This window comes from Podarcis melisellensis, assembly GCF_964234715.1.
Source record: "Podarcis melisellensis genome assembly, chromosome: 2".
Lineage (NCBI taxonomy): Eukaryota > Metazoa > Chordata > Lepidosauria > Squamata > Lacertidae > Podarcis > Podarcis melisellensis.
Window position 1 is genome coordinate 72,168,572 of NC_138529.1, and position 15,683 is coordinate 72,184,254.

At 43.9% G+C, this 15,683-nt stretch overlaps 1 protein-coding gene across 1 annotated transcript in view; it reads left to right on the forward strand.

Annotated features, from left to right (window-relative positions):
* GRM2 (glutamate metabotropic receptor 2) overlaps nucleotides 1-15,683 on the forward strand; it is a 79,891-nt gene that overhangs the window by 29,113 nt on the left and 35,095 nt on the right. The window contains exon 2 of the mRNA XM_081900264.1: nucleotides 13,481-14,240. Coding sequence (XP_081756390.1) covers nucleotides 13,764-14,240 — 477 coding nt within the window. The 5' untranslated portion in view covers nucleotides 13,481-13,763. The remainder of the gene's footprint in view (nucleotides 1-13,480; nucleotides 14,241-15,683) is intronic.

Below are 15,683 nucleotides of genomic sequence, written 5' to 3' on the forward strand. Positions count from 1 at the left end.
TGCTTACACACGATGCAATTGCAGAAAAGGCTGTTTTCCCGCCCCATGCTGTACATGTATGTGTGGGGTGGCATGATACATTTCTTCGCTTGCGGGCCGTTGTGTGCAGTAACGTTTTTTATGTTGAATGTTTTATTATGTTATGTTGGAAGCCGCCCAGAGTGGCTTGGCCAACCCAGTCAGATGAGTGGGGAGATAAGTAGTAAAATAATAGCAGTAATAGCAGTAATAATAATAGAATAAGACTCCCTATTTTCATCAGAGAAGTGTTGGAGGGCATGGACAGTAGATCATATGTGAGCTATTCTGAATTTTGCCTTCATCTTGCTCCCACTACAAATGGTCTCACCTTGCAATTCAGCTACATGAAGTCTCTGTTCATATCAACATCGACACACACACACACACATCTCACCAGTATGATGTCATGTAGCCATATTCGGGCTTAAAACTGAGACAACGTCCACCACAGCCAAGCAACCACACCCTAGGCCAACCCCAACTTCTCTCACCACCAAAGAGAGACAAGCGAATAGCAAAGAGAACCTGCACAAACGATACTGACACAAAAACCCCACACATACATTGAGTAAAATAGAAACATCGCCACCCACCCCCACCCACCATGGCCCCCTCCACCTCTTCCCCCCGTTTTCTTCCTAATGTAACACTAATGTCTCAACAAATGAAACTGACCTGTAGAAAATGTAACTTGAAAAAAGAGACATTGCACATACAGTCATACCTCATGTTACGTCTGCTTCATGTGACGTTCTTTCAGGTTACGTCCCGTGGCGACCCGGAAGTACCGGAAAGGGTTACTTCCAGGTTTTGCCACTCGCGCATGCGCAGAAGTGCAAAATGACGTCACGCGCATGTGCAGAAGCGGCGAATCGCAACCCGCACACGCACAGAAGCGCCGCTGCGGGTTGCGCTCTTTTCATGTTGCGAACGGGCCTCCGGAACGGATCCTGTTTGCAACCAGAGGTACCATTGTACTTTTGTAAACCAAGAAATCTTTAATAATAAATACATTTTTTTAAAAAATCTGAGTGACAAAGTGCATACCTTACCAGCATTAGGTTCTTGGTTGAATCCCTAGCATTTCCAGATAGAATCATCTCAGGCAGCAGCAAACCTGGGGGATGACCCCCGGCTGAGAAGCTGGGAAATTTCTGTCTGTCAGGCTAGATGGATGGTGGGCCATTGGCATGACTCAGCTTCCCATGCTCTCCTGCGGCGTGACTTGCTGTTGTAGCAACATCTGCTTCTTCTGCCTCCAAGAGAAGCTACCAGATTGGGCCTTCTATTCTCAGCACCTGACACGCTGCCTGTCAAACCCAGAGATGTACATTATGCTTTGCCAAGCAGCCTGGTGATCTTGCTGTGCATTTTCAGTTTTCAGATCTGCTCCAAGCAGAAGCCACTGAGCCTGAATTCCATTCCATCTCATTTTGCAAGCTGGGGGAGCTACACTTTATTCATTGACCGCGTCACCCAAGCGCTACTACATGGTGCCTTGGTGTGAAATTGACTAGAAGACACTGTGAGAAGGGAGAAGCAAGCAAACGTGTCCCCTGCTCTAAGCATCCCTCCCTCCCCATTGAGCCCCCTTTGCGTTCCTCCAGGCCTGGCCGCTTCTTTGTTCTTATTCCTGCCAAAGGGTCAGGCAAATTGATGCTGATCATTATTGTAATCATGCCAGCACCATAAACAGAAGTGCTTTCCTCTTAATGGGGATTTAATTATAGAATTAAACAATTATTATATCATTTTCTTCGACTGATCCCATTAGCAACAAAGAGACAAAACAGTTTGATCTCATAGGCAGTAAGAAGTGCGCAAGCCTACACATCTTGTTCAGGCAAGGCCATGAGATGACAACAGAGGAACAGAAGTCTAGAGGCACAACTCTTCCTGCATACTGATCTAACACATGGGTGGATAAACACACACATACAAACCCATGCTATGTGAGGCATTACTTACTCTTTGTAAGCAATGAATCCACTATTTTTTTAATGTGCAAAAAATGAGTCAAACCTATTATTCCATTATGTCAGGCTTTTTTTCTTTTTCTTTTACTTATGAGCTCAGAATGGGTCACTTGCCTAGAAATAAATGCAATCACATAAAATAGTTTGAATGAAAACCTCCAGCACTACCTAGACCTTGACTATAATACCAGCACCGCAAAGGAAAGACTCTGAATCACCTCCACATAGGGTGGAATCTACTTTTATATCATCTTCACATATGGCTGAATCCAGTTCTGCCCTTGCGCACGGAGAACAGACTTCCGCTTATGCAACAGCACTTCTTCTTCCTCTCCTCCCATTGCATCCTTCCACTGCACCCCCTTAAAATATGCTGCAACAGGATAGGGAGACCCTCTAGAGTAGGTTCTGGAAGGGGTGCAGGACAGGCTGCAGGCCAGAGAAGAGGAAGCAAAAATCCCCTTGCATGGACAGAAGTTGGCTCATGTAATCTTAGAATTACAGCTTCTGTTATATTATAGAGATTTCAAATGTGAAAAAGAATAGTTTTCTCAAATGTGGAGTGCCACTTCATATGCTCATTTATTTATCATTGATTTTAAATATTATTTCACCTCCTAGAGGGCAATGGCTTTCAGCAATAAAGACAATAACAGTAAGAAAAAGAAAATATAAATCAAAACTAAGACACCTGGAGAAAACTAACTACTTAAGGCCAGCATGAGAAAGATCAACTGAGGGAGGCGGTGCGTGCAGCACTGCTAGAGAAAATAAGGTAGAAAATAGATGGGCATTTAAATTATTACATATTATTACTGTGTATGCTCGTGTGCAGCTGCAGTATCCTTGCACATAAGGTAGCCATGGTATAATGGACACAGTGAAAGACATACATGCCTGATCAGTGTATGCAACTACTTGCATGGAGGCTTAATGCTAGCTATTTCTCTTGTTTATATGATGTGTGAAGACAAAGTGCCTCTGAATGTACCCTCATCAGCTATTAGCAGAAAAATAAATGCTGAACAATGTTTCTGAGCCCCATTCAAGATACCTTTAAGGGCATTGCCCTTAAAAAGTCCTGAACATTTTTTAGGTCTTGGCTATCTCAGAGGCATGGAATAAAGAGATTCATATAACCAATATAGGTAAAGGTAAAGGGACCCCTGACCATTAGGTCCAGTCGTGGCCGACTCTGGGTCGCTCATCTTGCTTTATCGGCTGAGGGAGCTGGCATACAGCTTCCGGGTCATGTGGCCAGCATGACTAAGCTGCTTCTGGTGAACCAGAGCAGCGCACAGAAATGCCGTTTACCTTCCCACCGGAGCGGTACCTATTTATCTACTTGCACTTTGAAGTGCTTTCGAACCCGTGTCCCTATAACCAATATACTTAAGTCTAATTAATGCATGAAAGGGTTAATACTACAGAGTAAGCTGCCCTGCTAGGCTTAGATCACCTTGGGAGGGTCTAGGTAATCAAGGTTTTGTTCCGTCACTCTACCCAAGAAGCTCAGAATGTGACAAGGTTTTGAGTTGGTTGCTGCAGCTCAGACCACATGGCTCTTACAAGTCATTTGTGTGTTCTTATACCAGAACTTTCACCACTGTGACTAAGCTGAGATGCAGCTTCTGTGCTATCTGTGTTTTCTGACTGATGTATGGAAAAACACATGAACCTGACCTTTGGAGAGTTTGTAGGTAAACTATTTTTAACTTACCGAACGTTTATCTTTTTCTATGCTAGGGGAAGAGGGGGACTTTAGAAGGAACTCACAAGGACATATTCTAAAGGTCTTACAGCCTATATTTCCACACTTCACTTTGCTGCATGTGTTGCGATTTTAAATCTCTGCTGGGGTTCTCTGACCAAAGAGTACTTGCCCCAAACTTGGATCCAGGAATTCTCCTTTCATACTGTAGCTATTTTTTCCTTGCAACAAGACATACTTCTACTCATGGGAAAAATCCTTAAGTTTATGATCAGTTATGCTTCAGGTTACATTTTATATGAAAGATGTTTTTTGTCAAGTTCTTTTCTTTTCTTTTCTTTTTGAACCAGGACCCTCCCTCTATCTCCTAAACTTCTCTGGCATATTTGTTCATCTACTCAAATCTTAGCCATAGAACTGGAAGAGAATAGGGATTGTTTGACTTGCTAATTGATATTTTTATTGATTTAAAATTGTATGTATAGCCATATGATAAGCCACTCTGTAAAGGTTTTTCCCCTTTGAAAAGTGGGTCATAAGTACCTAAATCAATACAGCCAGACTGGTTTGCAACAGGGCCATCTCCCTCATTGCTCTGGAGCTTTTCTGCAGGTTGTTTGTTTATATTTTATTTCTGTACCGCCCTATACCCATAATGACACTGTGGTCTGGTGAAAATAATTCTTTTCTGCAGTGCTTTGGGGGAATTAGCCCTTTTGAGCTGCCCTAGGGCATGGCTTTGTATAGCTTTTGGTATTTTTATAATTTTATTCCTGCTTATAGGGGGACATAATGATGGTGCCTTGTTGTTGTATTTCCACCATACTGAAAGCTTCAGCTGCAATGCAACTTACATGTTTTGTAAATAAATAAAACTATTGCGATGAGGACCCCTGTTATAAGATCACTTTCTGCTGACAACTGCCTTACCTTAGGGAGTTGGTGAAAAAGCAGGTTATCTGAAGCCCCAGCGGTTCCCAAAGTACCTGAAAGCAGAGTGCTCAAGAAAAACTGACACTTTTCCAGGGATGGGTGGATGTGTCAACTCAGGTTTCTTTCAGTTTCTAATTTTTAAATTAAGTTCTCCACATTTCCACATCGGTTTGCATCCCCCCCCCCAAAAAAGGTTCCCATGAAAATTCAACATTTCCCCGTGAATATCTCTCAATATGCACATTTTTAAAGGCAACTTTGCTTTATATATTTTCCAAAGCATATTTGTATTTCCCCTAATATAGAGTGGTACCTTGGGTTAAGAACTTAATTCCAGACCCAGAGGTCTGTTCTTAACCTGAAACTGTTCTTAACCTGAGGTACCACTTTAGCTAATGGGGCCTCCTGCTGCCACTGCACCGCCGGAGCAGGATTTCATCCTGAAGCAAAGTTCTTAACCTGAGGTAATATTTCTGGGTTAGCGGAGTCTGTAACCTGAAGCGTCTGTAACCCGAGGTACCACTGTAATACATTTAAGTTATTTTCACAAATATATGCATTTTAATGCACACTTTATGCAAATTTGGTAGGATAGCTGTGCTTCGATTTGCATATTGCAAACTGGGTAGACTCACCTTTAAATGTGTGCTGCATCCAATCTCTCTGTTTCTCATCCCTGCATCTTTCCCAAAGAAAAGAATTAATCCACTGCTCATTGCGCATGTAGTTTAGTAAATAAAAAAGCTCAAGAGCCCCGCAACACCTTTGCGCCCTCAATCCATCCAGGAAAGAACAAAACAATTGCAACAGGCACCAAGCTTCAGCAACTGCTAGCTGCAGGGCCACTTCTCCCTTTGAAACCTGCAGGGCCACCGGGCACAATGGCACTTTGCCAAATAACAATCTCAGTTCTGAAGCTTTTGCAAAAAGTTTCGTTGTGAAGATTGACCTAACAGCGAGCAAAGAGGAATGGGCAGAGAGAGAGATGAAAGGAAAAACGAGAAAAACAAATCCTTCCTGGTATACAGTGATAGAGCAGTTGCCATTTCAAGCTAGAATTGGCACCGCCTCCCATGTAATCAGTTTTAGGCCCACCGCTTGGTCCCCCACGCAGAGTGAAATCTGAGAAGGTCCAAGGAAACATCATTTTCAATAGTCAGGCTTCCCACCCACCCCAGCCTCTCATTTCTCCAGCGGCAGGATCAGTCAATGCTGTGAAAGGCAAACTGGCAGCAGGTGGGAGGGAGCCAATCTGTCCATGATGCCTTGGTGAGGCATTAGGAAAGTGAAAGATGCCATGTGACAAGGCCTGATAAGCTTGTCAGTCTTGGTTCAGAACCAAGCAGTGTAGGGAAATCTGTGGATGCAACACCATGGAGGGCAGCCAAGAGGCTGGCAAAGAATTCTTTTCTCTTTTGCCTCCTCCTCCTCTTTCCCTACAACTACTTGCTCTTCATTTCCCCTCTTTGCTGAGTTCTTCAGTGGACTCTTTGCTTCCCACATTACCTTTCTGGCTCTCTTCCTGGAATGATTCTCCAAAACACGTCTTGGGGAAACATAGGAAGGCTTTAGACCTGTATCTTGTGTTTGTTTAATAGACAGCAAAATAGTTCGGGCCTGTCTGGGAATAGGTCTTGATAGGTCGGGCCTGTCTGGGAAACAATGCTTTTGATGGCTCAGGCAACAATGAAGATTTAGAACAGGTTGCACTCTCAACCCAAAAAGCACTTTATCAGGATGAGAGCTTATGCGGTGTCCCAAAATGTGTGTGTTTTTGCGTGCCACACAAGATCATGGCATGAGAGCACAGTGTAAGATCACTACATCCAAAATGGCCACTATGATCTCACATGAAAATATTGGATGACCAATTTTTCTGGGGTACTTGGGAGGTATGGAACATGACTTGCCTTATGTCAAGTCAGACCATTGGTCCATGCAGCTCAGTACTGTCTACACTGACTGGCCATGGCTCTCCAGGGTTTCTGAGAGAGGCCATTGCCAGCCTCACCTGGGAATGCCGGGGATCGAATCCAAAAGCTTCTGTATGCAAAGCAGGTCTTCTACCACTGAGCTATGGTCCTTCCTCATGCTGAAGGTTTAAAAATAGATATCCCCCCAGAACCGCAGGAACAATTTTTCATCTTTTTATGCTAATATCTGAAGTGAAATTCATGGTTTGAATTTGTGTGAAATTGACATTTTTCAGTGGAAAAACAATTATAGCATGGCTGGCTTTTTGACGTCTGCTTGGCAAGGAACCTGGCCTTCCAAGTCCAGCTTTGTTCAATTTGACCTCTTCCCTACACACCCACCCACACCCAGAGAGAGAGAGAGAGAGAGAGAGAGAGATAGTTTAAGAAATGTCTCTTCCGGAACACAAACAACCTTTCCTTTGCTATTATCACAAATCAGGCAAATAGACACACAAGTAGATGGTTACTTACATGGTAGGTTGGACCATGTTATTTTTACACAGTGCAATTTTACTTTCCAGTAGTTGGAAACTGCAATTGTGGAAACATTAACACTGATTTGGTTCAAGCTGGGAATTGTTCTACTATGCTTGTAACATATAAATTGACGTTTTTAATTGCAGGCTATCAACTAGTGCTTTGTGAAGAGGGTGACAACAGTTATTTAAACTTCCCAGCACACACCTGGCGTGTCCTTGTTAAACAGGTGCTTCAGAGCTTTTTAGCTTTAGCCTAAGGGTAAATGTCTTGTGTTTGCATTTAAAAATAAATAAATAAATAAAAATCATGGCATTTAAAGATTAGTACAGGGATATAAAGGGCAGATTTGGGGGTTTTCAACCGCTATAGGTCTGATACGATTATGAATAATCAATTTCCCTAAATTTGCATATCTTCCTTATTTAATTTTTTGTGAGGCAAAAATGTCCATAATGCCATTTTGATGGCATAGTCTCAAGGCTCAATCTGAGGCAGGACTCAGCCATGGAGCCTTACTTTCAGTGCTATGGTACAGCTCAGGGATTTTGGGAAGCAATAACGGTTGACTTAGTCCACACCACACATATATACAGGATGAGGAAGCACAACATCTCCCTAGATTATAGACTGTGGATTTTAAGTATGTTCTTCAGCCCCATTTTGGCTTTTGGTTGTTTCTTTTAAGGGCAATTACTTGGAAACTTTCAAGTAATTATGTAACTAGAAAGTCCACCATTTGACTGGGACTCAATAATTTCTGGGCTTTATATATTATGAAAGAGATGTCATAAACAACACAAAGATCAAGTGCCCACTGAAAAGGACACCACAAAATGAATTAAAATACATCAAACTCTGCAGAGCCATTTTTTTGAGCACCTCTCTTAGACCTATAATTATTCTCATATACAGCATGTGTTATCCTAAGTCTTTGATGGTATTAAACAACTAAATGGTCATAAGTCTTTGATAGTAATAAACAACTCAATGGCCCTAAGTCTTTGATGGTATTAGACAACTCAATGGCCCTGAGTCTTTGATGGTATTAAACAACGGTCATAGGCATTCTCAGATCAATTTCACAAGTGGGTTCCTAATGGCCCTTTTCATATACACAGAAAGAACTAGATGTGGCCTGTACAATCTATCACAATCCTTGCCTTGCTAGGGAGCCAAGAGGGTATTTAGCATAATTGTTTATCCAGTTGAATTAGGGAAGCCTACATCATGCTTTGAGGATCATTTCACTAAACAATGCCTATTTTTCAAAGGCGCTTTCTACCAGCTCTTATCCACAACTTCTGAACATGTTATTATCTGTTTAAAAATAATTGTTGGGGTGACAGCATTGTAAAACTAACTGGAACAGAATTGGCTTTTAAATATCTGAGAGTCTGATTGACTAATGATTAAAGCAACAATGAAAAGATACAGAAACATTCCACGCTATTTACAACTCATGCAGTGAGCTCAAACGCTGAAAGCCACCTCCTTGAACAACAGGAAGGGAAATATTTGAAATGCTTCTTTGGTCCTCGTACATCTTGGGATTGGAACTTTATTTGTTCAATTCTTCCACACAGAACCCAGGAACCTGTTCTGGCCCCCTGTGAGTTTCTGCTGTAAATGTTTAATCAACTGCAATTATGATAAACACATTTGTACCACTAGACAAAACGTGATAATAAGTTTAAAGTGCTATAAGCAGGCTAATAGCAGTGACTGATCTCGGGCAGCTTTATAACTCCTGTCGAAAACCATTGGACTTAAGGCACATGACTTTATGATGCCTTGTAGCTATAGCATGACTTCAATATCACTGTAATGTGGCCAACTATTAGGGCTAATGCACTTTTAACTTTTGCCCCATGCTTACTAGTACCCCATGCTTACTAGGCACAGATCCAGGCCCTTCAACTGTGTCTCTATTTTCCAGGGACAGCCCCAGATTTACAGAAGCTGTCCTGGTTTCTAATTTGATTAAAAGCAGTAGACTGTGGGTTTTCCCAGGGAAAGCGGCAGGACAAAAGAGAAACCTTTCAGACCTGTGCCTAGAAATCATGGGGTGAGCTCTCAGTGTTGCCAAGTATCTTTTGTTCCATCAGGGTTTGCAAGAACAGGCTAAAGTTGACACTCTCTTCAGGATGGGGACGGGAGAGAATGTTGGTTCGTTTCAGATTTTAATTTAATTTCAATTTGTTTTAATTTGGTTTGGTCCACTACCTAATTTAAGGGACGTGGGTGGCGCTGTGGGTTAAACCACAGAGCCTAGGACTTGCCGATCAGAAGGTCGGCAGTTCGAATCCCCGCGATGGGGTGAGCTCCCGTTGCTCGGTCCCTGCTCCTGCCAACCTAGCAATTCGAAAGCACGTCAAAGTGCAAGTAGATAAATAGGTACCACTCTGGCGGGAAGGCAAACAGCGTTTCCGCATGCTGCTCTGGTTCACCAGAAGCGGCTTAGTCATGCTGGCCACATGACCTGGAAAGCTGTATGCCAGCTCCCTTGGCCAATTAAGCGAGATGAGCGCCGCAACCCCAGAGTCGGCCACGACTGGACCTAATGGTCAGGGGTCCCTTTACTACCTAATTTGCACTTCCTGACACAATACGCAGACCAAAATACTGTACAACTATCCTTTGAAATCCACACTCTTACTTCTGGGTATGTCATCATTATAACTTCAGTTTATCCCTTGCTGTTTCTGCCTAGGAATTTGTCCCCCCATCCCGCATTTTAAACATGCTGTGTTCTGAGCCTCAAATTTTGCACTATGCTTGGGAAGAAAAGGGAAGAGAAACGTGAGGAGAGAAGTGGAGGGAAGCAGCAATGTTTTTTGAGTGTCAAATCATGGCTAGTGTTTCCTTCTTGTCAGTCTGCCCTCATCCCAGACACTTGGTCACAAGGGGAGACTGATGGACCGAGGGAGCAGGACGTGATGTGAATTTAACCAGCTTTAAAAAAACACACAAAGAAAACAAACAACCTTTATTTCCTCCAGCAACAGAATCATGCAAAGCATCAGGCAAAGCATATATGGTGTTGGCAAGCATGGCTAGGAGTTCAAACCCCAAGAGGTGCTATGAGGCACTCATGCCAGATAAAATTGGCACATTTGACACAGCTCATAGTGCAAAGAACAAAGAAAAGAGATGGTTTGACCAAAAGGCAGCCAGCCTTCTCCCTGTAGGAATTCTAGGTTTTACACATGCACACATGCCCCTGCCTGGCTTTAGATGTTTTGACAGTGGGCATTGTAGGCGGAAAGTCAAAATGACAACCTCTTTCACAGCTTCCCTTTTTCATGCACACTTTCCAAGCAGACACTCATAAAGAGTATGGAATAATTCAAGAGGAGTGGGGTGATTCTTTCTTTCTTTCTTTCTTTCTTTCTTTCTTTCTTTCTTTCTTTCTTTCTTTCTTTCTTTCTCACTATGCCCCCCCCCTGTCTCCAGCACAGTGTATTTGCTACCTGCAAATTTTGCAGAGAAAACACTACCCACTGGACAGCGTTGCCCTAGGAAGGCACCTACAGCTGCTAAATGTTAAATCTGGCCCTGCACACATGTACACGCCCTGCTTCTCTATCTCCTGGTTGCCATGGTGACAAGGAATCCTGGGGAGTTCTATGCCAGAAGTTTCTTCATGTTAAATGGGGAGGGGGAGACGCAGGGAAGAAATCTGCAGTCTTAAAATACAGAACAGTACAAAGCTGCGCTACTCGTTCTGTGGATTTCTGAAATAATGGACATTCTGGAACAAAGGTGTACTCTGCAGGGTTGCAGACTTTAAAAAGCAAAACTTGACATACGGCAAGGGGCTAGAGATGTCACCTGGCCTATTCCCCTCCCCCCCGGCTCTTTGTTTTATATCTTCATCAGTGGTAAAAGGGAATTTTTTTTAGTTGCCTGCATAGATTCCAGTCGTCCAAGAAACAGTTGTCCAGCCTAATTCTTACAAGATGTCATAAAATGCTAACCACTTAGCTACTTTGAACACAATACCAGAGAAACTGGTCATGGTTTGCAGGTCATTGGCCTGCAGTCTTGTTTTCTGAAGCACTTACTATTTGGGCCATGTTGGAGCCCCTGTGCCCCTCAATACCAGCTGCTGGAAGTCACAGGAGAGGAGGGGAGTGCTGCTCTTGCACCCAGGGTCATCTTAGAGGCCTCCCAGGGGCATTTGGTTGGCAACTGTGGGGACGGGATGCTGGACTAGAAGGGGCACTGGCCTGATCCAGCGAGGTTTTTCTGATATTCTTATGGGGAGTAAAAGATTTCCTTAGAGGAATGAAATAGGAGGATATAATGTTTAAAAAATGGGACGGGGAATATTATTCTGTCAGCAGCAGAGAGAAAGGAGAGGCAAAGATGGAAAGAATTTGGGGTACTGGCCATACATTTTCAACCATTCTGATGTAGCAGGAAATGAGGACCCTGTGGCTCAACCTCTCCCCCCCATCCCTTCAATGTTTCTATCATCCCTTCTTCCAACTTCCAAACAAAGCAGGGTTACCTTGCCACATTTTGAAGCAAGTGAAGGAATTCACCTTAATCCATTAAAAAGAGAATAGTCCCCAAAATATAATTAAATCTAGAATTGAAGTTTTCCTTTGCAATTCTGGGCAGATGCCAGGGGTCACCAACATGCCGCCCAGCTGGCCTGCTAATAACTCCCATGACAGTGCCTGCAGACGGTCTCAGTAAATATCTTCTTTAAAATCCACAATATTTGAGAGACAGTTTGCTCTTGCTGCTGCTCAGCTCCTGTTTGCAGAAGCTCTGCCTCTTCTGCACTGAACACATCCCCTTAAACATGTCCACAATCTGCTGGAGGACAGAATGGAGAAGAGGTGCTGAGAGCATCTCTCTGTGTGAAAGTGCTTTGGTGGCTAATGTAGGTGCCTTTCCCCCCACTGATAATAGGTCACTCTGGCAGCTCCCAACAGAATATTAAAAACACGATAAAACATCAAACATTAAAAACTTCCCTAAACAGGGCTGCCTTCAGATGTCTTTTAAATGCCAGGTAGTTGTTTATCTCTTTGACATCTGATGGGAGGGCATTCCACAGGGTGGGCACCACTACCGAGAAGGCCCTCTGCCTGGTTCCCTGTAACTTGGCTTCTCACAGTGAGGGAACCACCAGAAGGCCCTTGACGCGGGATCTCAGTGTCCAGGTAGAACGATGAGGGCGGAGACACTCCTTCAGGTATACTGGGCCAAGGCCATTTAGGACTTTAAAGGTCAACACCAACACTTTGAATTGCCTGCACCATTTTGTGGTCCTCTCCTTCTGCCCAAGAGGTTGGCAACCTAAGGCCCATGGGCCAGGTCTGGCCAATGAGCTTCCTGGAACCGGCCCACAGCCATTCTGTGGATCGGCGTGGGGATTCCGTGCTTTTTTTCCGTGGCGCCATTTTTTTCTCACTGCAGGAACCGACTTCTGGGTTGGAAGAGCACCAGAAATAGCGAGTGTGCATGCACACGGGCGCTCCTCTGTCCTGGAAGAGCGCCGGAAGTAGCTTGAGCGCATGCACAGGCGCGAGCGTGCATGCTCCGGCCCACTGAGAGGTCTGTCAGGAAGTGGACCAGACCGGCCTCAAAAAATGTTGCTGACCCCTCTTCTGCCCTTTTAGATGTGGCAGACATGCCCCTACAGCAGCCATTTTGGGGCTGAAATGTTGGTGAGCCCTGTTCTAGTCTGTCCACTGTGTTCCATCCCGGTATTCTATTCTAAAGCAAGGAATACTTCTTTGAAATAAGCATTAATTCTTCAAAATAAGGGATTCTGATAACAAATTATATTAAACCAAGGGATACTAGTATACATGTGGGTGTTTTTCAAAATGTGGTGTGTGTGTATATCATATAAAAAATATGAACAGTTTGTATAGAAGTGGGGGGGTTTGTTTGTCTTTTGTTGTAACTAATATAGTTTATAGTGCTTCCCTGGTTAGCCTTGTAACTCTTGAGAAATTGTAATGAATGAATAAATGAATGAATGGACATAAGGTATCTATTTTTTACTAGTAATCAGCCTGTGTAAACAAGGAAATGAGTACAGTTTTCATGGCTTGGAATCCTAGTTGTGCCTGAGGAACATATTTCCTGAGGCTTGCCTGAGCTTAGCAGAAAAGCTGGTGCCTGCCTCTCCTAAGCAAATACCATTTTCTTAGTAGGGAGCTACCTTGAATATGTGCTGTGAAGTGACTAGTTAAGGGATTCCCCTGTAAAAGTGATGATATTTATAGTACCCAGTAGTGGCACATTTGTGGCACCATAAAACTAAAGATCCAGAACTTAAAGGATATCTCCACTGGGCCTTTCATGCTGTAACTAATTATCTCCCCTCTTTTTCCTCTCTCTTTCTCTGTCTCCCACAGGTTGTTGTGTCTTTCTTTCTCCAAAGGGGCTGATAAAAAGCACAACTCCCAGCAGCAATTGCTTCTGTTTGGCTATATTTGGACATCACAATATAACTGTTTATTCACCTAAGGCTGGAGTTTCCTTGCGGCAGGATGGCCATTGGACACTGCTGTTGAATTAAAGGTGTTTCAGAGACACAACTGCCCACAACAAATGGTAGGCTATCTGACACCTTTGCTCTGACCAGGGAGGTCTCCTTGTGGCTTGGAAAGGTGCTTGCTGCCCTCTTGAGGCAGTGCAATGGCATCCTCTGCCACCCTATGGATTCTGCTGGTCTATCCTGTTGCATGCCACACCAGCATTCATGGCCAGAGCCCCGGATACAACGTGGCAGCCAAGAAAGAAATCAGCTTGGAAGGTGACCTGGTTATTGGGGGCCTGTTCCCAGTCCACGAGAAAGGAAATCCTACAGAGGAGTGTGGCAAGATCAATGAACATCGTGGCATCCAGCGCCTTGAAGCTATGCTCTTTGCCCTAGATGAGATCAACAAGAACCAGCAGCTTCTGCCGGGCATCACCCTGGGAGCTCACATCCTAGACACCTGTTCCAAGGACACCTATGCCCTAGAACAATCCCTGGATTTTGTGCGTGCCTCCCTCACCAGAGTGGACGGCTCTGAGCACATCTGCCCTGATGGGTCCTATGCCATTCATGATGATGTACCTACAGCTATCACAGGGGTTATCGGGGGCTCCTACAGTGACGTCTCCATTCAGGTACCATTTGCAAACCAGGAGGGAGCTGGTGGGAATGTGGAGTGTGGTGCTTAGAATTGGGGTGTTGTGTCTGGGGCCTTGTATTAGGGGTAAAAAGAATGAGTGTGAATGAAAGAAGCCAGGTCTAGGCATTTGCTCATTGGATAAGAGGGCTTGGAAAATTGATGGTTACGTGAGGAGTCTATGGATGCAGCTATAGAATACAACTGTGAAACTAGGAATCAAGTCATTAAGTAGCTTCCTTTCAGTGAATTAAGGTAGCATAGTGGTTTCCGCTTGCTTGGCCATGAGTTTAGTAAGTGGCCCTAAGGCAAGCCAATATTGTTCTGCCAGTTCCATGCCAAACCTTGGCAACTGTTATTCTTGGGCAGCTGCTGAGGCCCCAGTAGGGCTTCTCTTGGTGCTTGCTTTCGGCCTGCCACACTGAGTAGCTGGGTCTGGGAAGCCTCTGCTTAAATATTTCTGCAGTGCCCTGGAATTCTGGGGCATTGTGGGAAATTTTTAAGGGCAGCTTTCCTGGGTCGGAGGAGAAGAAGAGTTTGGATTTGATATCCCGCTTTATCACTACCCTAAGGAGTCTCAAAGTGGCCAACATTCTCCTTTCCCTTCCTCCCCCACAACAAACACTCTGTGAGGTGAGTGGGGCTGAGAGACTTCAAAGAAGTGTGACTGGCCCAGCAGCTGCATGTGGAGGAGCGGAGACGCGAACCCGGTTCCCCAGATTACGAGACTACTGCTCTTAACCACTACACCACACTGGCTCTCTGTAGAAGGAGGCATTATTGTAGAAAAAGGTCCACTAGATAGCTTGATGCAAGGATGATGGAGGCAATGTCTGTAAAGCGCTTTGGTCATTATCAATTTAGGAATCACTATCTGGTTTTAATTCAGAATCAGTAGTCAGAAAATAAAAACTAATACCATATTGGCATCATGAGATTTCCCTATCTACAGTATTCTGTATTAAATGTCTTAAGAAGTGAATGGGCTCTGCGTTTGCAGACTAAGGGTGCAGGTACTACACACGTATTTGGAAGCCCACTGGAACTCAGTGTGGCAGATTGTTCTGTAGATCGTGCAGTAGATACATCAGGAGAATAAGGTGGCATCAGAAGAATTTGTTTCCATAAAGCTAAGCACAGGACAGAGCAGAAGCTTCTCATGATTACCTATGGAAGGCATAGCCACAAGTTTAAAGACTTTATCTTATGTTGAAAGACTGTTGCATATTCAAGTGGATCATAGCTCTGCAAAACCAAATTGCTCTCCTCACGTCAGATTCTTCTGCTACAAAATGCCTCATATTTTGGAATGCTTCTCTATAAACTATCACCAGAACTGCAACTCTAGGCAATGCATTCTTACAATGGGAATCAATTGGGACCCTATAGATTTCAAAGGCTCTCCATACTATTGTACAGAACGAGATGAGAAGTGGGATGA